Source organism: Rana temporaria, chromosome 13, assembly GCF_905171775.1.
Source record: "Rana temporaria chromosome 13, aRanTem1.1, whole genome shotgun sequence".
In the NCBI taxonomy this organism is placed as follows: Eukaryota; Metazoa; Chordata; class Amphibia; order Anura; family Ranidae; genus Rana; species Rana temporaria.
The window spans coordinates 37,632,267-37,655,765 of record NC_053501.1 but is presented as its reverse complement, the minus strand read 5'-3'; the positions used below and the strand labels follow the sequence as shown (position 1 = coordinate 37,655,765).

General features: G+C 44.3%; 1 protein-coding gene across 2 annotated transcripts in view; it reads right to left on the bottom strand.

The window, feature by feature from the left end:
• Window positions 1–622: 622 nt before the first annotated feature.
• LOC120921057 (E3 ubiquitin-protein ligase pellino homolog 2) overlaps window positions 623–23,499 on the bottom strand; it is an 88,739-nt gene continuing 65,862 nt past the window's right edge. For both annotated transcript variants that reach the window (XM_040333676.1, XM_040333677.1), the window contains exons 3-6: window positions 14,048–14,149; window positions 10,998–11,192; window positions 4,163–4,351; window positions 623–1,475 (exon numbers count right to left, since the gene is read on the bottom strand). In XM_040333676.1, coding sequence (XP_040189610.1) covers window positions 909–1,475; window positions 4,163–4,351; window positions 10,998–11,192; window positions 14,048–14,149 — 1,053 coding nt within the window. In that variant the 3' untranslated portion in view covers window positions 623–908. The remainder of the gene's footprint in view (window positions 1,476–4,162; window positions 4,352–10,997; window positions 11,193–14,047; window positions 14,150–23,499) is intronic.

Below are 23,499 nucleotides of genomic sequence, written 5' to 3'. Positions count from 1 at the left end.
TACCATGCGTTTTGGTGCGGCACAATTCAAATAGTCATGCCAGCACTGTTTCGCACAGAGCAGCCTCCCTAAAAAAAAAAAAGTGACATGCTGAAACGCGCAAAATAGCGTGTGCGTCCAGATACACAGCCTGGTGTAAACAAGCCCTCAGACTCGTGTGCCCCGGAACTGTGCACAACTCTAAAGGGTGCCTTGAATATAAACAAGGTTGAGAAACACTGGTCTATATTACAGAAAGTCAACGAGCTTTCCAACAGGACACAGAAGACAACAAAAAGAATTTTAAACAAACATTCTAAAACTGTAATAAAAAATGTTTTTAGATATACTTTAGCAGCAACTAGAATAATAGTGAATACTTTGTATTCAGGGAGATTAATACTGTTGAGAAACAGCGTTTTAGAAAATACATAATGCGGGAATGGATGTTGCTTCATGCTACGCTTTCTCTAAAGACCAAAGGATAGAGATTGCATTGAGTATAGAGCAACTGTGTTTTCACGAAGTTCTTTTAAAACACACTTGTAATACTGCAATCCCCTCCTAAATACTCCAGTTCAAGAATGACACAGATTAAAACATGTCAGCTTAACAGCACGTCCGTTAAAATAATTGCAAACAATTACCTTTCAAAGGGTCTGTATTAAAATTGATTTACAAATATAACAATCTGGACCAGAAAAAAAAAAAAATGTCAATGTTTAAGCTGCTGGTATGCATGCCAAAGTATTGACATCTGATAAATCTGAGAAAAAAAAAAAAAAAAGTAATTTTATAGTTTGATCCCCTTTAATAAAATTATAAAAAAAGGTAAATTCTAGTATTAGTGGTGAAAATTTTCACAGTATTTTTTTCGCTTTTTGTTTTCATTTTTATTAACAAAACATTAATATTTGTTATAAATAGCATCAGTCAACAGGTCCCTGGAAAATAAGTTTAACGCAGCTTTCCTCGCCAGTCATCTGTGTAGCACAGAATGGGCAGGCAGCGTGAAATGCGTGGGTACCATGAGGAAGCGGGATCTGAGACCAGTATTTGGCAGTCTTCTCTGAACAGACATGTCCACAAGGGCCGAAAGCATGTGTAGGAGGACCAGCATCTACATAAAAGCCAGCTTCGCAGCCCAGCCACAGAGGCACATAGGGTCCAATTGTTCGACACATGGGACATTCCCTCTCGTTGGCGTCTGCATCACTTCGATGACCCCAATTGTGATATCCATGCACATGGCCACAGGTAAGGTAAGCCCAAGGCTGTTTCTCTTCCACTACATCCTTGCGGTTCATACTAGGAAAAGCAAGTGTGTTTAATCCAACAGGACACTGAGGTCTGGCCGCATTTATCTCCTGTCTCAGGGCTTCGATGTGTTTTTGAGTTGGTGCATGAAACAAGCCATCTGCTGTTCTCCAAAGCAGGGTAGCTCCACACAAGTCAATAAGAGAACCATCCTGTAGAATGTTAGTTTCATTTTCCACCTACAAAAAAAAAAAAAAATATTATAATAATTTAAGATTACTGCCAACATAGGCAGATATTCAGCATGTGCACCTGCAAACATGCAGTCATTTATGTGGGATAGGCATACAGAACAGTGTCTGTTAGTGGCAGATTTCCTGCTCGCCCTATCACAGTCAGGCCCCGTACACACGACAGAGGAACTCGACGTGCTTGGCACGTCGAGTTCCTCGTCGAGTTTTGGGATGAAGCCGCCGAGGAGCTCGGCGGGCCGCCTTCTCCCATAGAACAACGAGAAAATAGAGAACATGTTCTCTATTTTCTCGTCGAGCTCCTCGGCGGCTCCATCGATCCAAAACTGTACAGACGACAGAGTTTCTCGGCAGAATCCGGGTTTTGACCGAGTTTCTCGGTGAATTCTGCCGAGAAACTCTGTCGTGTGTACGGGGCCTCACACTTAAGGTCGCTGATCACAGCCATTATGGTATAGTCTATAGCTGCACAAGTGTGTGTGTATATATATATACATATATACATACATATATACACACACACACACACACACAATTTTTTTTTTACCAAAGACATGTAGCAGAATACATTTTGGCCTCAATTTATGAAGACCTTTGTTTTTATTTTTCCTATTCGATAGGTTTTATAGCAGAAATTAGAAAATATTGTTTTTTCCATTCATACAATAAATAAAAAAAAAACCCAGTGGTGATCAATTACCACCAAAAGAAAGCTAGATTTGTGGGGGAAAAATACAGTGCTCCATGACCATGCAATTACCAGTTAAAGTAGCACAGTACTGAATAGCAAAAACAATCTCGTCATGCAGGGGGTAAACCTTCCAGAGGTCAAGTGGTTAAATACTTGCTACCCAGGCCAATTCTGACACTTCGCTCCCAAATGTAGAAATCAATTTTTTTGCTAGAAAATTTATGCAGAACCCCGAAACATTATATATGTTTTTATTAGCAGAAACGCTAGGGAATAAAACGGTGGCCGTTGGAACTTTCGCACCGTATTTGCGCAGTAATTTTTAAAACATGTTTATATAAAAAAGAAAAAGTAAAAAAGTGTGCCCAATTTTGTTGCATAATGTGAAAGATTATGTTACGCTGAGTAAATAGATACCCAACATGTCACGCTTTGAAATTGCACACACACACACACGGAATGGTGCCGAACTTTGGCACTTAAAAATCCCCTTAGGCGACATTTTAAAACTTTTTACATATTTAGCGTTACAGAGGAGGTCAAGCGCTAGAATTATTGCTCTTGCTCCGTTTGCGGCAATACCTCACATGTGTGGTTTGAGCATCCTTTACATATGTGGGTGCGATCTACGTATGCAGTCGCTTCTGCGCGCGAGCACGATGTGATGGATCACTTTGAATTTTTTTATTTTTCTTTCATTTTTCTATTTTAAACTTTATCACTTTTATTCCCATTACAAGGAATGTAAACATCCCTTGTAATAGAAATAGTGCGCGACAGGTCCTCTTTACAGCGAGATTTGGGGTCAATAAGCCCCCAGATCTCGCCTCTAGATGGGGGAAGCCCTGAAAAAACACAAAAACACGCACACACACACACAAAAAAAAAAAAACACACACACAAAAAAAAAAAAACACACACACAAACACACACAAACAAACACACACAAAAACACACACACAAAAACACACACACAAAAACACACACACAAAAACACACACACAAAAACACACACACAAAAACACACACACACACACAAAAACACACACAAAAACACACACACACACACACAAAAACACACACACAAAAACACACACACACAAAAACACACACACACAAAAACACACACACACAAAAACACACACACACAAAAACACACACAAAAACACACACAAAAACACACACACACAAAAACACACACACACACACACACACACACACAAAAACACACACACACAAACAAAAACACACACAAAAACACACACACACAAAAACACACACACAAAAACACACACACACAAAAACACACACACACAAAAACACACACACACAAAAACACACACACACAAAAACACACACACACAACCAATCCTGGATTCCCAGGCGAGGCGGCAGCATGTTTTCAAATGCAGAGGTCAGGCGTGACATCATAACATTGTGCTTGGCCTCCGAAAGATCAGAGAGACATCCGGGGTCATCTGGCTCGCCGGATTCTCCGTGGTAAACTTCCGTAATAGACCGATTCCCTCTCGCTGATGCTGCAGGCGAGCCGGGATAAGCACCAGAGGGCGGCGGCAGGAAGGGCGGGGGAAAGACTTCCCCTTCCACTGCCTGTAAGAACAATCAATCAGCCAGGATTGTTCTTACGGTGCAGGGAATCGCTGGCTCTAAAAGATATCTGAATAGTGCCTGTAGCTGCAGGCATCATTCAGATACTCAGTCCAAGACGTCCTATGACGTCATTGGGTGGGAAATGGTTAAGACACTGGTCAAAATAGAAAAAAAAATGCATTGGTAAACCTTCCCCCCTAATAGATTATACAGAAAATGTTTGCAAGAAAATATTGACAAAAGAATGCCACGAAATGACAAAGTTATCACCAAATAAGCAGGCCCCTAGTGGAAATGGAAAACTTTCTCTGGTCCATAAAAGGCTAAATAAAAAAGGTACGAGAGTTGAAGTGAACTAAGCTAAAAGTCTTACAAGTTTTCCTCTTTGCTGAGCCGATCTGGTTTCTCTGAGAGTATACACATCACCGCAGACTGAAATTTCTCTCCATACACCAGGCTTAGATTCATCAGTGAAACCTCCTTTTGGATGCATTACAAGAACGCCATTGGTAGTTAGTCCATCCATGTGACCATCAGGATTTTTCCACTTCGCTGCTTTCTCCTAAAAGTAGAAGAAAACAATGGTTAACGCTGAGCACACTTCATGCAGAGACGTACTCTAGAAGTAGAAAGAAACCTTTTCCACCGAGAGGATTCATATTCAAAGCTAGTACATAGTACACATAGGACCATCTGAGTGCCAGTAAACAATACGGTATATCTGGACTTTAACCAGTTGGTAACCGCCCTATAGCCAAAATACGGCTACAGAGCGGTTACTGTACTCTAGGAGGGCGTCAATGTACGTCCTCCCAGAGACTGCGTTGTGCGCGCCCGAGCGGGCGCGCACACGCGATCGCCGGTGCTCGCCGGGTCTACGGGACCCGCAGCAACAGCACTCGCGGTAAGGAGCCAATGGACGCGGCTCCTTACCACGTGATCGCGCCGTCCAATGACGGCGCGATCACATTTGTAAACAAACCCTGCGGCTGGGTCAGATGCAGGTCATCTCTCTCCTCTCCTCACACCGTTGCAGCGTGAGAGGAGAGGAGAGAGATTTTTCAAATCAATAGTAAGTGCCCAGCAATCCCCAGCAGTGCCCAGCAGTGCCCAGCAGTGCCCCAGCAGTGCCATCTGTCCCCTAGGAAGTGCCATCTGTCCCCCAGGAAGTGCCATCTGTGCCCCAGGCAGTGCCATCTGTGCCCCACTAGTGCCATCTGTGCCCCACTAGTGCCATCTGTGCCACCTGTGCCCCACAAGTGCCCCAACAGTGCCACCTGTCCTACACCAGTGAACACCAGTGCCACAAAAGTAAAAAGTAAAAGTAAAAACACTGCCACATCAGTGCCACAACACTGCCACCTGTGCCCATAAGTGCCACCTGTGCCCATAAGTGCCACCTGTGCCCATAAGTGCCACCTGTGCCGCCTGTGCCCACGAGTGCCGCCTGTGCCCACGAGTGCCGCCTGTGCCCACGAGTGCCGCCTGTGCCACACCAGTGCCGCCTGTGCCACACCAGTGCCGCCTGTGCCACACCAGTGCCGCCTGTGCCACACCAGTGCCGCCTGTGCCACACCAGTGCCGCCTGTGCCACACCAGTGCCGCCTGTGCCACACCAGTGCCGCCTGTGCCACACCAGTGCCGCCTGTACCAAACCAGTGCCGCACCAGTGTCATCTGAGCCACACCAGTGTCATCTGAACCACATCAGTGCCGCCTGTGCCCATCAGTGCCACCTGTGCCCATCAGTGCCGCCTGTGCCCATCAGTGCCACCTGTGCCACACCAGTGCCGCCTGTACCAAACCAGTGCCGCCTGTACCAAACCAGTGCCGCACCAGTGTCATCTGAGCCACACCAGTGCCACACCAGTGTCATCTGAGCCACATCAGTGCCGCCTGTGCCCATCAGTGCCACCTGTGCCCATCAGTGCCACCTGCAGCCCACCAGTGCTCATCTGCACCCCACCAGTGCTCATCTGCACCCCACCAGTGCTCATCTGCACCCCACCAGTGCTCATCTGCGCCCCACCAGTGCTCATCTGCGCCCCACCAGTGCCATCTGCGCCCCACCAGTGCCATCTGTGCCCCACCAGTGCCATCTGTGCCACACCAGTTCCACCTGCACCACTGCAGTGACGCCTGTGCCCACCAGTGCCGCCTGCTAATCAGTGACCCCAGAGCCACAGCAGTGCAACCAGAGCCACACCAGTGCCACATTTGCCCATCAGTTACACCTGCGCCACTGCAGTGCCACTAGTGCCCACCAGTGTTCTGCAGTCCAGCCTCACTAGCCACCAGTATGGCAAAAATTTTTTTTACCACCGAGCAGGCCTTCCAGAAACTATGGGCGTCTGATGACAGCTGTGAGGAGTCTCTGTCCGATTCCGATTCGGCCTATGAGCCCGTAACAGGAAGCGGGTCTGATACTGATTCAGAGGAGGAACCTGTGCCCGTTAAAAGAAGGCGTTCTGGCGTGGAGCAGCCTACTACTAGTGCAGTGCCGTCCACCTCGCAAGCAGTGCCGTCCACCTCGCGAGCAGTGCCGTCCACCTCGCAAGCAGTGCCGTCCACCCCGCAAGCAGTGCCGTCCACCCCGCAAGCAGTGCCGTCCACCCCGCAAGCAGTGCCGTCCACCCCGCAAGCAGTGCCGTCCACCCCGCAAGCAGTGCCGTCCACCCCGCAAGCAGTGCCGTCCACCCCGCAAGCAGTGCCGTCCACCCCGCAAGCAGTGCAACAAAGGTCAGGCACCAGTAGGGTGTCCTCTCTGCCCCAAAGGGATAGGGGCCATGCCAGCCTTCCCTATGGCCTTCAAAACCCCCTGTGGCTGCCTTCGAATTCTGGAGCATCAAGTATCCCCCCTTTCACCGCCCAACCAGGTGTACAGGTGAACACCGATAATTTTGACACGATTGATTTTTTTCATTTAGTTTTTACAGACGAATTATTGTCATCTATTGTGGCCCAGTGCAATCTCTACGCTCAGCAATTTATTCTAAGCAACCCCGATTCCAGCTATGCCCGCCCCTTTCATTGGAGAGACCTGACCGTAGAGGAGTTTAAAATATTCTTAGGCCTGACCTTCAATATGGGTCTCTCAAAAAAAAACAAAGGGTACGCCTATTGGTCTACCAAAGCCATCCACCACATGCCCGTCTTCTCATCCCGTATGCCCAGATCCCGATACTTCATGATTCTACGGTTCCTCCACTATAATGACAACACCCAGTGCCCTCCCCGAAATGACCCTGCCTTTGACAAATTATTTAAAATTCGGCCACTTCTAAAAAATTTTTCTGAAAAATTCCCCCAGTTATATACCCCTCAACAAAATATTTCAATAGATGAGTCCCTTGTAAAATTCCACGGCAGGCTGGGCTTTAAACAATTCATCCCAAGCAAAAGGGCCCGATATGGGGTGAAGATGTACAAACTGTGTGACCGAGACACGGGGTACATCTACTCCTTCATTGTTTACGAAGGGAAGGACTCCCAACTACATCCCCCCGAATGCCCCGAATACATCGGAACAAGTGGAAAAGTCGTCTGGGAGCTCATCTATCCACTACTTGGAAAAGGATACCACCTTTACGTGGACAATTTTTATACTAGCTTGCCCCTGTTTAGAAATCTTTACCGGAGAGACACCCCAGCATGTGGCACAGTGAGAATAAACAGAAAGGGCTTCCCCCAAAAATTGGTGAATCAGAAGCTGAGACGAGGAGAGACGACGTCTTTACGGAACCAGGAGCTATTGGCTGTCAAGTGGAGGGACAGACGAGATGTCCACATGCTCACCACCATCCACAATGACACCTACGTGGAAGTCCCCAAAAGAAGCGGCCCAGTGCAGAAACCATCTTGTGTCTACGACTACAATTTATTTATGGGTGGCGTAGACTTCAATGACCAGATGATTGAACCCTATCTTCCCTCCCGAAAATCCCGTCACTGGTATAAAAAAGTGTCCATTTACTTTTTCAGTTTGGCCTTCTATAACTCTTATGTTATCTACAAAAAAGCAACACAGAATCCCGTTCCATATCTACTCTACCAAGAAGACGTTATCACCGCCCTTTTGTTCCCTGAAATGCCACCAGACATTCTTCGCACTGATTGCGTGAGCAGACTTCACGAACGGCACTTTCCTGACAAAATCCCCCCCCGTCGAACAGGTGCAGCCCGTCAGAAGAAATGTCGGGTGTGCGCCAGAGGAGGAGTCAGAAGAGACACAACAGTTTATTGTCCCGATTGTCCCTCCCAACCAGGCCTCTGTTTAGGTGCATGTTTCCGCCGTTACCACACTATTGAAAATTATTAGATAAACAAAATTCAAATTCCCTGTCATTTTCCTCCACACCCCTTATGCCACTGCACTGTACCTACCTCTGCCTTCTCCGTTACCGACCCTGGACTGTTTTATACGACCACGATTTTGCCTAATGCTAAAAATACCTCTGCTTTCTCTGGAACTGACCCTGGCTTGTTATACGACCACTCTTTTGCCTAACCCTAAACTGTACCTACATCTGCCTGCTCTGGAATTGACCCTGGACTGTTTGACCACGTTTTTTGCCTGCCCCTTGGATTGATCTTTTACCCTGCTATGCTAGTGGGAACACAGGAGTCTCACACATGTGAGGGGCTCCAGAATTGTTTTTCTGGATGAAAAAACTAATTTTTTAGTTTTCTCATTCCCAGATTAGGGTCTGGTTGCCCGGAGGCTTCAAAGAGATTTGGGTGGGAGAAGCCTCTACCCCTGTCCCCATTCTTTCCTGGCCTTACTACCAGGACCAATATTTTGGCACTGCTGGCTATGTACCGACTATGAACAATATTGCTGCCTGGACAATTCCATTCATTGTCGCTGACCACGTTCCTGCCTGCTGCCTGGATCAGGGCTCTCCTCCTGTGGACAATTGCACTACTAAAAACACAGGTAATCCTTTTTTTTTGTACCCATTACTCAGCAGAATGTATTTTAGGGTGTAATTCTTGGTATGTACATGCTGTGTTAGAAATATGAAGGGCCTTCAAAAATGTGATAGATTGTAAGGAAATTGGATGTGTAATTTGTGTCCCTACAACACCTGATGGTGCTTCTTGGATGTTGGGTCTCTATGTGGCCAGGCTGTGTAAAAGTCTCACACATGTGGTATCGCCATACTCAGGAGGAGCAGCAGAATATATTTTGGGGTGTAATTTTTGCTATGTACATGCTATGTGTTGGAAATATCCTATAAATGGACAACTTTGTGTAAAAAAAATGCGTTTTCATTTTTTTTCCACATTTTCCAAAAACATCTGCAAAAAAATGAACTGTTCAAAAGACTCATTATGCCTCATAGATTATACGTTGGGGTGTTAGCTTTCCAAAATGGGGTCACTTTGTGGGCGTTTCCATTGTCCTGGTGCTCCAGGGCCTTCAAAAGTGTAATAGGTGGTTGAGAGATTAGATGTGCAATTTATGCTCCTAGAATGCTTGAAGTTGCTACTTCGGTGTTGGGCCTCTGTATGTGGCCACGCTGTGTAAAAGTCTCACACATGTGGTATCGCCATACTCAGGAGGAGCAGCAGAATATATTTTGGGGTGTCATTTGTGGAATATACATGCCATGTGAGAGAAATAACCTGTTATAATGACAATATTGGTATGAAAAAAAAAAAAAAAAAAAAAATCTTAATTTTGCAAAGAATTGTGGGAAAAAATGGCAACTTCAAAAAAATAACTATGACTCTTACTAACTACCTTGGAATGTCTACTTTACAAAAAGGGGTCATTTGGGGGGTATTTGTACTTTATTGGCTTGTTAGGGTCTCAAGAAATGAGAGAAGCTGTCAGTACTTCAGGTGTGATCAAATTGTTCAATTTTCAGAAATTGGTACCAAAGCTTGTAGACCCTATAACTTTCACCCAGACTAAATAATATCCAAATTTTTTTTTTTTTTTTACCAAAAATATGTAGCAGTATGCATTTTAGGCCAAATGTATGAGGAAAATTACTTTTTTACAAAATGATATGATAGAAATGAAGAAAAATTCATTTTTTTACAAAATTTTCGTTCTTTTTTCATTAATAGCGGGGAAAAAAAAAAAACGCAGAGGTGATCAAATACCACCAAAAGAAAGCTCTATTTGTGGGAAAAAAAGGACAAAAATTTCATTTGGTTACAGTGTTGTATGACTGAGTTATTGTCATTCAAAACGTGAGAGCACCAAAAGCTGAAAATTGGTCTGGTTATTAAGGGTGTTTAAGTGCCCAGTTGTCAAGTGGTTAAAAGTTGAACTTCACCCTCATTCATTTTGAATCCTTATGTTGCTAGAATTCGTAAAATGGATAGGAAAGTAAATCATATTTACTTGTTTGTTTTAAACATTTTAATTTCTTCAGTTACTTCCTGGTTCCTGGCCTAGGCAAACGATGTCATACATCCCAGGAGTCTTCAGAAGGGGAGGAGGGGTTTCCACAGCTAAGCACACCCTCCTGCAAGTAAAAGCTACACCAATTATCTACCTTTACTCAAGATGGCCAATGTTAGAAATGCTAGGGTGCGTTTCTCAACTTTATTTCCCAGCAAAAAAAAAAAACATTTGTTTTGAACTTTAAATTAAAGCAGCGTTTTTGGTTTGTGGTGCTCAGATGCAGTGTAGTTCCACTTTAAGGATGACCACGGATATCAATCACTGCTGACATATACATGAATCTAGCAAAGTGATCGGTTGCCATCTCTTCTGGTGGTCGCTTTTCCTAGACAGGACTCCAAAGAACACCAAAAGCTCTTCTAAACTCTTATGGGAGAACTAGAATTTTCTCACTTCCTGCTGTGCCCATCCCTCTGTGTTCTCGCCTAAGAATTCATATTCCAGTATAAATAGAAAAAGGCTAGGCATTTCCCCCCCCCCCCATGTAAAAAGCAAGAGATTTGAGAAAGCACAGACAACCTCCTCCAGGCTTGGATGTTCTCTTGTACACCCAGGGATGGCATTATTGAACAGCATGGTGCACTTTTCCATAATTTTAGAAGGAACTTCCATGAGTCTCGAGTGTACAATAGCTTTATATGCACTGTTCCTAAGGTGTCCTACACAGAAGATATGTTCTAACAAAACGTCTCCCCTAACCTCATGCTTTTATTGTACAATCAAAAATATTAAGTGTGTTAAAAAAAAAAAAAATAGAAATAAAAAAATAGTTAATGACTGACACTTACACCGAGAAATATATTTTTGGAGGAGTCGAATCCTGCGGCAAAAATTCTAGCGGTATATGGTAGATTCCTATCGCAGACTATTCGACAAGCGAACCTGGAAATGGTACTTTGTGTGATCTGAGTCTCGTCATTCTGGTTACCAGAAACTGTGTCCGTCACTACAAAGTCAATTGGACTTTCTGTTGACCTTCCAATCTGGAAAAAGAAAATTAACATGTATCATTTCTTTACTGAGACAGCAAGCCTTATACATACAGCTGGACTCGCATCAATAACATAGCAAATACAGGCAACTATCCAATCAGAGCAGGGGTCTCCACACTTTCTAAACAGAGGGACAGTTTTTTGATTTGTTCTGCAAACTGTTGAACTGGCCAGCAATATGGGCATGTTCCTGGCATCAGTGGGAATAAAAAACACATTTGTGGTGGCGTTGCATTGGAAACACCGAACCCCCCCTCCACCTGAGGCCCTATACGCTAGGTTCAAGGACGTGGAGACTATGGAGAAAATGACCGCCAAAATGCGGGATCGACTGGAGGCTCACGATGCAGTCTGGGAGTTGTGGCACCACCAGCAGGACCCACCCTGAGAAGGTACGAGGACCGACTTGATGACACTTTCTTTCTGCTCTACTCTTTACTTCCCCTCCTTTCCTACCCCTGGAGACCCCTAGTGTCCCCGGCTGCTACAATACTTAGAAGTTAGAATTGTTGTTCAAGTTAGCCACAGAATGCACAATGACCCATGAAGACGAAGGCCAGCTTGCACTTTACTACGATGGCACTTGTGTCTTCAATAAGCAAGCTGGCATAGCGATATAGGTTAAGCACAGGTATTGAAAACTCCTTATTCCATGGTTAATGTACTTTTTCCTGTTTTATCTATGCTGGCTTACTGTACCGAACAGCTGTATGTCTTGTAAACTTGAACCTTTGACCAATAAAAAAAAAAAAATTGATATCGATAAAAGAAAAAACACATTTGATATTGGGTGGAGGCATAGTGCCTCATCATTGGGACTAATAGTGCCCCATTGGCATTCTTTTGGTGGCATTTGATCACCACTGAGGAAAATGAAAAAAGACTGAAAAGTAAATAAAAAATAAAAGTTTGTTTCCGTTATAAAATCTTGTAAGTAAGCAAGTTTTCTCCTTCACTGATGAGGCTGCACTGACAGGCACTCTTTAATGGCACCGATTGGCAACACTGATTATTAGCGTAGCGTGCACTAGTAGGCAGAATATAAATTAAAATGTAAATATAAAAACACTACAGAAAAAAGTGGCATGTTTAATAACATTTATTGAACATTTCTAACTTGGTTAGTTTAGTTCTGCTTTAATGACTCAAATGATAATCAGCATGGATTGTTTTGCAAGAATTGCAATTAATTAGCAATCACCTTGCCACGTATCCCAGTATTAAAAAATTGCAGAGAATATTTATCAAAAATTGAAACACTAGAAATGTTAAATCGCCTGCTCATACCAAGCACTGCAAATTATAGCTGGATCCCCATTGCCGCCCAAAGGGGTCTCATCCCATTCTTTAGTCATCTTCCACAGAAAGTAACAGATATGCAATCCCGCTCACTAGGAGCAGCAGTAGCCAAATTTTTTTTTTCCCTTTTATTATTTTTAATAATTATTTCAACCTTTGTAGGTACACTTGAGCAGTGCTAATTTTGGCATCAAATTTTGATTTAGTCATAACCTTTTGACTGATATGCCATTTTTAGTTTTACTCATTTTAGTCACCTGCAATAGTTTTAGTCTTATTTAGCCGACTAAAATCTGCAGTACATTTTAGTCGACTAAAAACAAATGGGTTTTGTTAAATTTTAATGTGTTATTTAAGCATTTCTCTAGAATTTTCAAACTCGTATACCTACCCCTGGAGAAAAAAAAAAAAAAAACTCTAATGTTACTATTTATGGTATTAAGGTTTGAACAAATTGCACAGACAACATGGACTGTGGTCTGAGGAGGCCTGTAACGCTGCACAGTGCGCTGGTCTGAGGAGGCCTGTAACGCTGCACAGTGCGCTGGTCTGAGGAGGCCTGTAACGCTGCACAGTGCGCTGGTCTGAGGAGGCCTGCAACGCTGCACAGTGCGCTGGTCTGAGGAGGCCTGCAACGCTGCACAGTGCCACTGGTCTGAGGAGGCCTGCAACGCTGCACAGTGCCACTGGTCTGAGGAGGCCTGCAACGCTGCACAGTGCCACTGGTCTGAGGAGGCCTGCAACGCTGCACAGTGCCACTGGTCTGAGGAGGCCTGCAACGCTGCACAGTGCCACTGGTCTGAGGAGGCCTGCAACGCTGCACAGTGCCACTGGTCTGAGGAGGCCTGCAACGCTGCACAGTGCCACTGGTCTGAGGAGGCCTGCAACGCTGCACAGTGCCACTGGTCTGAGGAGGCCTGCAACGCTGCACAGTGCCACTGGTCTGAGGAGGCCTGCAACGCTGCACAGTGCCACTGGTCTGAGGAGGCCTGTAATGCTGCACACTACACAGTGCTCTGGACGGTGGTCTGAAGAGGCCTGTAATGCACACTATGCTCTGGGTGGTCCGAGAAGGCCTGTAATGCACAGTGCTCTGAATGGTCGTGACTCCCGGTCGCTACCTTGCTTGCTGGGAGAGAAACACTCATGGGCTTTACAGGTGGAGGTCCAAGGAAACCGGAAGTTCACATGGGTAAACTTCCTCACATTTTTGTTCCGTTTTCAAAAAGCCACATATTAGGAATATGAAATGTTGGAGTAACATACTGTACTCTTTAAGATGTGTAAAAGCCAGCCATTTCAATTGGAGCGCCTGTTTAAAGCAAACCTAAGCCTCATCTAATGTTGGGATGTCAATGGGTAGGATCCATACTCAAGCAGAGCCACTGGCAGCTGGCTCTGTCTGAATTACTCTGATAGATCACTTAACCCAGCAGCCAGAGGAAGCCTGGACTACATTATTTGGACACTAAAGGGGAGGTGGCGATATAAATTACCCATTGATAAACGCACACATTCTTTAAATACTCCCAACAAGTAAAATGTACCTGAAACATATCGGTGTCTTTATCGTGAGAATACTCCACAACGACTGTCTGATTTCGGGATAATGTGTAGGAGATGCTGTGTTGACCTCTACTGCTGAATGCCTGCAGAGAGGAAAAAAAAAAAAAAGAAAATAAGTTTTCATTGATCACACTTAATGAGGCTCTTCCACAGTAAATGCCATAATTTCCTGAATACATTTTCTGCTATAATTCCTCCAGGGAAGGGGGGGAAAGTGAAGGATAACAGTTTATAATTAAGCTTTTGGCAGCTTTAACACAGCTCTATCTTTTGATAATTAAAATACAGATATTTATTAATAGACCCAGTTTATATTTTATTTCATAAACACTTCTCAAAACAAAAATGATAAAAAACAGTAAGCCTAATAGCTGGAGATTTAGTAATTTTTAACCCCTTCAAGACAGCACAAGTTAAACTACGGCTTACCCAACTCTTGGCTCTCCAGGAAATCAGAATTTGTAACTTAAGTGTTACTAAACCCAGAACCCTGCATTTACTATACCTGGTCTCCCACAGTACACAGAGCATGGAAAACTAGCCAGTTATGAAATACTTACCCAAGGCCTCGTACACACGATAGGTTAAACAGAGGACAACGGTCTGATCGACTGTTTTCATCGGTCAAAACCGATAGTGTGTGGCCCCATAGGTTATTTAAAAAAAAGCCAAATTTAACCGATTGATTCCTAACCGATGGGTCAAAACCGATCGTTAGTAGGCTTCCACTTTTGTTGAGAAAAAGTAATTCCTCTCCGGGTGATCAATGTACATTACAAGGATTTTGACAAACTTTGATGGAGATTCCTACCTTTCGTTATTCTGAAGAAATCCCTGTGTGTTTGTATGTGCAGAAGTAAATCTAATAGGAGTGGTTACTTAATCATCAACCAGCTGCTGCACTTGCAGGGCTCCAATGAGGGAGCTTAGAGGGCCTGCATCACTTTAGATATGATTTCCTATTGGGAGTATCTCACCAAAAATGATTTTTTTGTTGCAGGGGATGCCTAAAATCTGACTTACATCTTGGTGCAGACTTTGGGGAAAATTAGTGGGCCAATCATACAAGCAGGAAATAACATATCCAGGTCAGGGGCGTCAATGAACTGCGAGGGCGCTGGTAAGCATTCTTGTAGTCCTGTACAGAGCTTCCTGGACATTGGTAACTGCCTGCCCATATCGGAGGTATGGGCATACAGTGTACTGACAGTCTGCAAGAGACTGACAATTGCCCCCTTGATCGCCTGATAGCAGGTGCAATGCTTTACAAAAAAGAAAAATGCACTTGTTCTTTACCTGCAAACAAATGTGAACTTGGCCTTTCAAGTGCTTTTGATTTTTTAGAGTTGCACAAGTAGAACTTAAATGCTTCCATTGGAGACTGGCTAATTCTGAAAACTGATTAAATGTAGCGAATGAAATGTCTGAAAGAGCGAAGGCAATAACATTTATGACTAAACGATTGTCTGTAACCGATTCCTTCATAAATTATGTACCATCCGCTCAAGCCCACCATGGGAATTAATTAACACACAGCAATGGATGGAAGGGGATCGATCTCAATGTAAATCCAGACAGAGCAGAACAACTTAAGGAAAATTATAAAAAAAAAAAAAAAAAAGCACAAGCATTTAATTTTTTGAACAGTTAGTAGTAGTTGCAGCCAGAACAAGGACAGGAAAGTTTACAAATTTCTACATTCATTCTCTCCCCCCCCCCCTTAAGAAAAGCAGATGTCTCCATAACAGAAGTGGAAAAGAACTGCAGAGGAGACTTGTTCTGAATAGATTTGTGCTTTTGTTTTTGGCATGCTGAAAAGCCATCAAACGTTAAAAACACAGAGCCTGCAACAAAGCTCTGTGCGCCCGCCACACATTATCAGCTAGCTGGCTTGCCTCGTTCACTTCCCATTACATCACATATCCCAAAAATAAAAGGATTATTCCTCATTTTAGACAGTGGGCAGAGCCATGTGACTTTATGCGCCAAATATACATCAAGTGCTAGGGTACCAGAGCCACTTATTTCAAACACACAGCCGTTTCTGGCTTCAGTACAGTGTATGGAACCAATAGCTTCTATGGAGTAGGGCCTGGGATCCAATGAGACAGTACAAAATGAGGAAGAGTCCTCTTGCCTTCAGGTTACATAATAGAATGAGACGTGTGAACACCTTCCGTTTTAAGAAGGCTTTATTGGTCTTTCCTACTGGTTAGAGTTGAGGACTTGGATTTCTTTAGTCCCTTTTCTCTGAGCGGGTGGATGACAGTCTTATGCAGAGCTCCACTGTGTTCTATGGGCAGTCAGATGTAAACAGACCAGCTGTCAGTTTACACCCAACTGCCCTCTGATCCGGTCAAACGGAGGGGAACAGATTATCTTCCATTTGTTTTTGCCAGATTGTAGGGTGATCCATCTCTATTGTTCATGACCTAGACACCAGAAGAAGGACCTCAGAAGTGGTCTAGATGACATGGACACTTATTGGTGAAGGTTACACTTACAGTAGCAGGCTTCTCTCACAGAAGTTCCTCTGTCTCTGGAGCCTATATGGGTAGTCAGGAAGTCATCTTGGCACACAGATGACACCGACCTCTACCCACTACACCAGGCATGCCCAAAGTCCAGCTCACGAGCCCAGTTTTGGACGGCCCACCTGGTAATTTTGACACACACACACACACACACACACACACACACACACACACACACACATATATATATATATGTGTGTGGGTTTTGGACGGCCCACCTGGTAATTTTGACACACACACACACACACATATATATATATGCTTGCTGCCTTGGAGGAGACGGGACAAGTGCCGTACAGGATACAGGAGTATTTCCTGTTTACACAGCATCCCATGTAAAAGGAAGTCCCGTCTCCTCCGCTCTCATTGGACAACTGTTGTGTCCATCACAGGAGGCTGGACTTTCAATTAAAGAGGCAGCCGAGAAAACAGGAGTTTCTCCTGTATGTCTGTCGGCACTCATCCCGCCCCCTCTTCCTAATCAAGGCTGCACTGACGAATGGCGAGTCGGCATTCATGGCAATACGGTGGGTGCGGCATTCATGGCACTTGTGAGGCTGCAGATGGGCACCGATTAGGCGATGGGCACCGATTAAAATGCATTGATGGCCACCGATTAGGCTGCATTGATGGGCACTGACCGATATTTTGATTCACAGTCCTTTATTTAAAATGTAAGATTTCTCCCTGAATCGTCCTTATTAAAGTTAAGGTGCGTGTTTTAAACCGATAAATACGGTATATCCAAATAACACGCCTAAGCTCATCTCTTCACCACACACAGCCACAAAGGCAAGAGAATTTGTGATGGTCAATGTATTAGTGCTCGAACAAACACACTTCGACCAAATTTTAATGGTTTAAAGAATGTCAGGCAAAATGGTCAGCCCTCAAGCATGTTCACTTCATCAAATCTGGCCCTCTTTGAAAAACGTTTGGACACCCCTGCACTACACCATAGCATGACTTAGGCAGAATTGTTTGGAAGATTGAGGGGTACGGTAAAAGACAGCACAAAGCACTATTTAAAAATTTGATTTTTTTTTTCCCCTGGGAGTTGGGCTTTAACAAATTTCAGCTACCATCACTTCCTGGCCCCACAGGAAGATATACATTTATCACTCCAGGACTGACCTGCAATCATGGTAGATGGGCCACTGTATAGCAACGAATGAGGCATATTCAAAGTTTGTTTGATTTGCTATTATTCCAGGCTGATGCATGCAGATTGCTCAACATAAAATGGACACAGAACAGGGAACTGTTCTGCGGTCTGATCCCTTGCAGAAGATTAGATCAGTTTATGGACAGTTTGATATTGTGTTATGACTGGCAGCATGACAAGCAAGAAGATGTCAGTAAGCGATGGCAAGGCGAACATTAATTTTAGATACATTTTTAAAGGGAAACACACAGCAAAAGTACTCTGTAACCGATTACCGGTCCTTAAGGGGTCAGAACATCAAAACAGATTTTGTAGATGGCAAAAGTTAAAACATCTGACAGTTTATTACACTTGGGGACTCTTGGTTGATATCCGAACGCAGTTCTCTAATCGGACCTGCTGAAAAAAAATTTAAAAAGATTCTCACTCTTCTAGCTCGATTTTGTTTTAGGTTTAGAAACTGGTGAAAATCATGCTCGGTACCCAATACAAAAAGTGAGATGCAGGCAGACCAGCCAACTGCAGTGTGGCAAGAATGGTGGGGAGATCTTTTACAAATATCCAGGATGTAGCAGCCAGAACCAGCCTATAAGATGCTTTCTAGAACTAAAATATAGTTTTTTGGTGGTCCAACCCTTTGTCAAAGTATTAGAATCGTACCAGCTCAGAAGCAAAACTGGCACCTGCAAGAGTCGGTTCACACTAGGGCGACACGACTTCCAGCGCGACTTTCAGAGGCGACTCCGACACGACTTGAACATGAACCACAGGGCGATCTGGGGCGATTTACAACACGACTTGAAGTCATTTCCAGGACAGGAGACTTTCCAGTGGCCAATAAAACAACAATCAGCTCTGGGAGAGGGAGGGGGGCAGGAGAGGTTTGTCTGAGAAGTGTATGTTATCTTCCTGGAAAGTTGCTTCAGTTAAGACAGTGATCCGACTTCTGAGGCAACTTCCATTGAAATCAATGGGTACAAATCGCCTACAAGTCGGATTGAAGTAGTACAGGAACCTTTTCTGAAATCAGATCGCCTTGAGTCGTGTGTATTAACACCGCTCACATTCACTTCCATTGTTTTTCTCTACAGCACGACTTGGGACGACTTGAGGCGACATGAAGTCGGATCGCAAGTCGCCCCAGTGTGAACCGGCTCTAAAAATGCTGAACCTATACATTTTAACGACTAGGACTGCCATGGGTTTCAGTGGTTATACCAGGATGATGCCTGAATCATCTCAGTATGGATATTTTCAGCCGGCGATTCCCTGTACGGCAGAAGTGATCCGAGTGGCTAATTAGTCAATTGATTGCCTCTGTAGGTGGCGAAGGGGGGTCCGACCCCACGCCAACGGCCACCTTTTCTGGGCTCTAGCGTTCAATCACCGAGCCCGGGAACGATGTGGCCAGCGGTGCTGGCTGCCCTAAAGAGAGGTGGCCTAAAGTCTGCCCCCTCTCTCTCTGTAACCCGAAAACTGGGAGCTACGAGTAGTTTGTCAATTCCGGTTCCGCCTCCGTTTGCCTAGCTGTCAGAAAAGCAGCCGATCAGACCGATCAGTGCCTGATCAGCTGCATGGGAGGTCAGGGGAGAGATTTGGGGTTCAATAGACCCCAGATCTCTTCTCTGGCCTCCCATGCAGCCGATCAATGTTTCTCATCCCTTGTAATAAAGTTAACCCCCCCCCCCCCCCCCCAAAAAACAACAAAAGTGCAAGAAAAATAAATAAAAGTGCCCCATCCCACCATGCTTCTGCGCAAATGCAAACAGATACATTATTCCCGCACACATATGAAAACGGTGATCGCACCAAACATGAAGGTATTGTCGCAAACCTCAAAGCGAGAGTAATAATCCTAACACCAGATCTCCTGTGCAACGCAACTGGAAACCTGTAAATGCATTTAAAAGCGGTGCCTATGGAGAATTTTAAACACTGTAGCTTGCCGCCATTTCATGGGCACACTTTAAAAGCGTGACATGTTTGGTATCCATTTACTTGGCGCAACATCTTTGACATTATACAAAAAAATTGGGCAAAATTTTGTCTTGCTTTTTTTTTTTAAAGAAATTGCTTTTGTAAAGCTGTCGCGCAAATACTGTGTGTTATTAAAAAAATACAAAAATACAAAATTGTATTCCTCTGCTAAAAAGTAGCTTTTTACATGTAGGAGCGAAATGTCAGAATTGGCCCTGATGGGAAGTGGTCAATAAAACATTGGCACCATGGGCATACATTATCCTTTTTGTGCAAAGACCTCTAAAAAAAAAAAAAAAAAGTTGTGGGCCTTAGGCAGGAACAAACCGATTCAAACCATTAATGTGCAGGCTGGTGTGCCAAGTTGATCAATTTGCATACAACCAGCCTGTCGTATTTGCTTGTGATTATCGGCAGAAGACAAATGCTCGAAATTCCCATGTCACTGTGTTAAAGGGAAGGAATCATTAAAATTTCTTACCTGCAACCCGTTGCTACAGGAAAAAATTTGCACCGTCGATGGCCTGCCATAGCCTGAAAAATTAAAGCGGAGTTCCACCCAAAAATGGAACTTCCGCTTATCCCACTCCTCACCCCCTTACATGCCACATTTGGCATGCAATTTTTTTTGGGGGGGGGCTTCAGGAGAAGGGGACTTCCTGTCCCACTTCTTCCGCCGAGGGGCTGCAAAGGCGATTAAGCTTAATCGCCTTTTGGCAGCCCCTCCCTGTAGGCAATCGCCTAGGACACGCGACAGGTCCTAGGCGATCGCCTGTTCAAGCAAACAGCGCAGCGCCGCGCATGGGCAGTGCCGCTCGCGCATGCGCAGTGGGTGCTCGGCCGTGAAGCCGAAATCGGTCACGGCCGGGTGCCCACAGTGACAATGAAGACGCCGGACGGGGAGGGGGGAGAGGAGCGGAGCCCCGGCCGGCGCGTCGCTGGAACGCCGGAGCAGGTAAGTGTGTTTATTAAAAGCCAGCAGCTACACTTTTTGTAGCTGCTGACTTAATAAACAAATATTGGCTGGAACTCCCCTTTAACGTTGCTGACATAAGACTAAGCCCATGTACAATATTTGTACGAGTAGATCGCACTCCTTAAAAAAAAAAAGTTGCAACATTACCTTTCTAAGCAAAGCCCTGAACAAAATGCATGGCTGCACTGCGAGAGTTTCAAATGGATTATATGTCAGCGTAGGATCAGTTTCTGGCTTGTGAAATGTACAGTAAACAAATTACAAAGCAGGAATGTGCGCTCTGTATTTTAGGGATGTAGGAAGCTTTAAAGCTTATCTCTGCGCATGACCCAAATTTACCCCTCAACCACTCTAGACTACACCCCAGCATTATTGTTTTCGTTTACCATCGTTTAATAAAACAGCTTTTAGGGCTCATGCACACAGGACGTTTTTACAGCTGCTGTTAGGGGCATGCAATTTTTTTTTAAACTGCCTCTAAACACCCCTTTATGTTAGCCTATGTGTCCATGCACACAAACTTTCAGAGGCATAAGCATTTAGGGCTAGTAGAAAAAAAAAAAAAAAAAACAGCCTGTGCATCCAGGAAACTAAAATCGCCCTTAAACGCTGCAACAAGCTGTTAGTCGCATTCGGCATTTTTACCCTATAGAGAGTATTTTTACTGGACAAATGCCCAAAAAAATACTTGCGCCAAAAAATTGCGTACAAACTTTTTAAAACCGCGGCCAACGGTGAGTTTTTAATGCCGCTTTTTCCTAGCAGCAGCGCTGGCATTTTTTAAACGTCCTTTGTGCACGATGCCCAATACTCCCTGTGAAATCACTACCTTTGTGTATATATACAAAAAACATAAGTAAAATAAAAAAATGATAAGAGCACACGGATTTCCCAGCACAGCCAGAAAACTGACCAGGCTGGGCTCCTATGCTTGGTGTGGTCAGGTTTTAATAGAAAAAAAAAAAAAAAAAAAAGGACTAGACTGGCTGGAACATCAGGGATTTCACACAAAGCCATAACTCCAGTATTTTAAAAAAATAGGACATTCAGATAAACATGGTGTTGGTGTCGGATTCACCATGAGAACACTTATCGAGAGCGGGGCGAGAGCGGGGCGAGAGCGCCCCCCCCCCCCAGTAGGCCGTCGCCGCTTACCGTTGCCACCAGTAACGGCAGAGCCGATTGTGTCTGTTCCCCTCGTAAATATGAGATCCGAGGTATTTTTGACCCCCAGATCTCACATGCTTTTTTTTCTATTACAATGGATGTTTACATTCCTTGTAACAGGAATAAAAGTGACCCAGATTTTCTTTAAAAAAAAAAAAAAAAAAAAAACACGACAGTGTAGAATTACATTTTTTTTAAAGCGCCCTGTCCTTCCGAGCTTGCGCGCAGAAGCAAAAACGTATATGCAAGTCGTGCCGCATATGAAAACGGTGTTCAAATCACACATGTGAGGTATCGCTGCGATCGTTTGATCAAGAGCAATAATTCTAGAACTAGACCTCCAACTCAAAATTGGTAACCTGTGGAAATTTTTTAAACGTCACCTATGGAGATTTAATGGTAAAAGTTTGTCGCCATTCCACAAGTGGGCGCAATTTTGAAGTGTGACATGTTGGGTATCAAATTTACTCAAAGTAACATTATCGTTCACAATATATATTTAAGTTTGGCGGTTCCAAGTAATTTTTCTCTTGGCCGACTAGGCGTCTCCTCCCTCCCTGCAATCTTCTGGGACACGCCACGGGTCCCAGAAGATTGCCTGGCCACTAGCAGAGTGTAGCACACTCCCGGCTGTGAACCTGAAAGCCGTCACAGCCAGGTGCTCACAGTTGCTATGATGGCGCCAACAGAGAGGAGGGGGAGAGGAGCGTGGCTCAGTGCGGCCACATGGCTGGACCGTGGCACAGGTGAGTGTTTGTTTATTAACCACTTCCATACCGGGCACTTACGCCCCTTCCTGCCCAAGCCAATTTTCAGCTTTCAGCACTGTCGCACTTTGAATGACAATTGCGCGGTCGTGCTACACTGTACCCAAACAATTTTTTTATCATTTTGTTCCCACAAATAGAGCTTTCTTTTGGTGGTATTTGATCACCTCTGCGGTTTTTATTTTTTGCGCTATAAACAAAAGAAGAGTGACAATTTAAAAAAAAAAAACACTATTTTTACTTTTTTATTTAATAAATATCACAATTTTTTAAAAAAAAAAAATTTTTTTTTCCTCAGTTTAGGCCGATATGTATTCTTCTACACATTTTTGGTAAAAAAAAATCACAATGATCATATATTGATTGGTTTGCGCAAAAGTTATAGCGTTTACAAAATAGCTGATAGATTTATGGCATTTTTGTTTTATTAATTTTTTTACTAGTATTGACGGCGATTTGCGATTTTTTTACTGTCACCGTGACATTGCGGCGAACACATCGGACACTTTTGACACGTTTTTGGCGCCATTCACATTTATACAGCGATTAATATGCACTAATTACTGTATAAATGTGACTGGCATTCAAGGGGTTAACACTAGGGGGTGAGGGAGGGGTTAATATGTATACCTAAATTGTGTTCTAACTGTGGGGGAAGGGGGGTGACTGGGGGAGGTGACCGATCTATGTCCCTATGTACAAGGGACACAGATCGGTCTTCTCTCTCCCCTGACAGGACGTGGAGCTGTGTTTACACACAGAGCTCCACGTCTTGTCCCTGTAGCCGCCGATTCCGAGTGCCTGGCGGACATCGCGACCGCCAGGCACGCGCATCGGCATCTCGGGG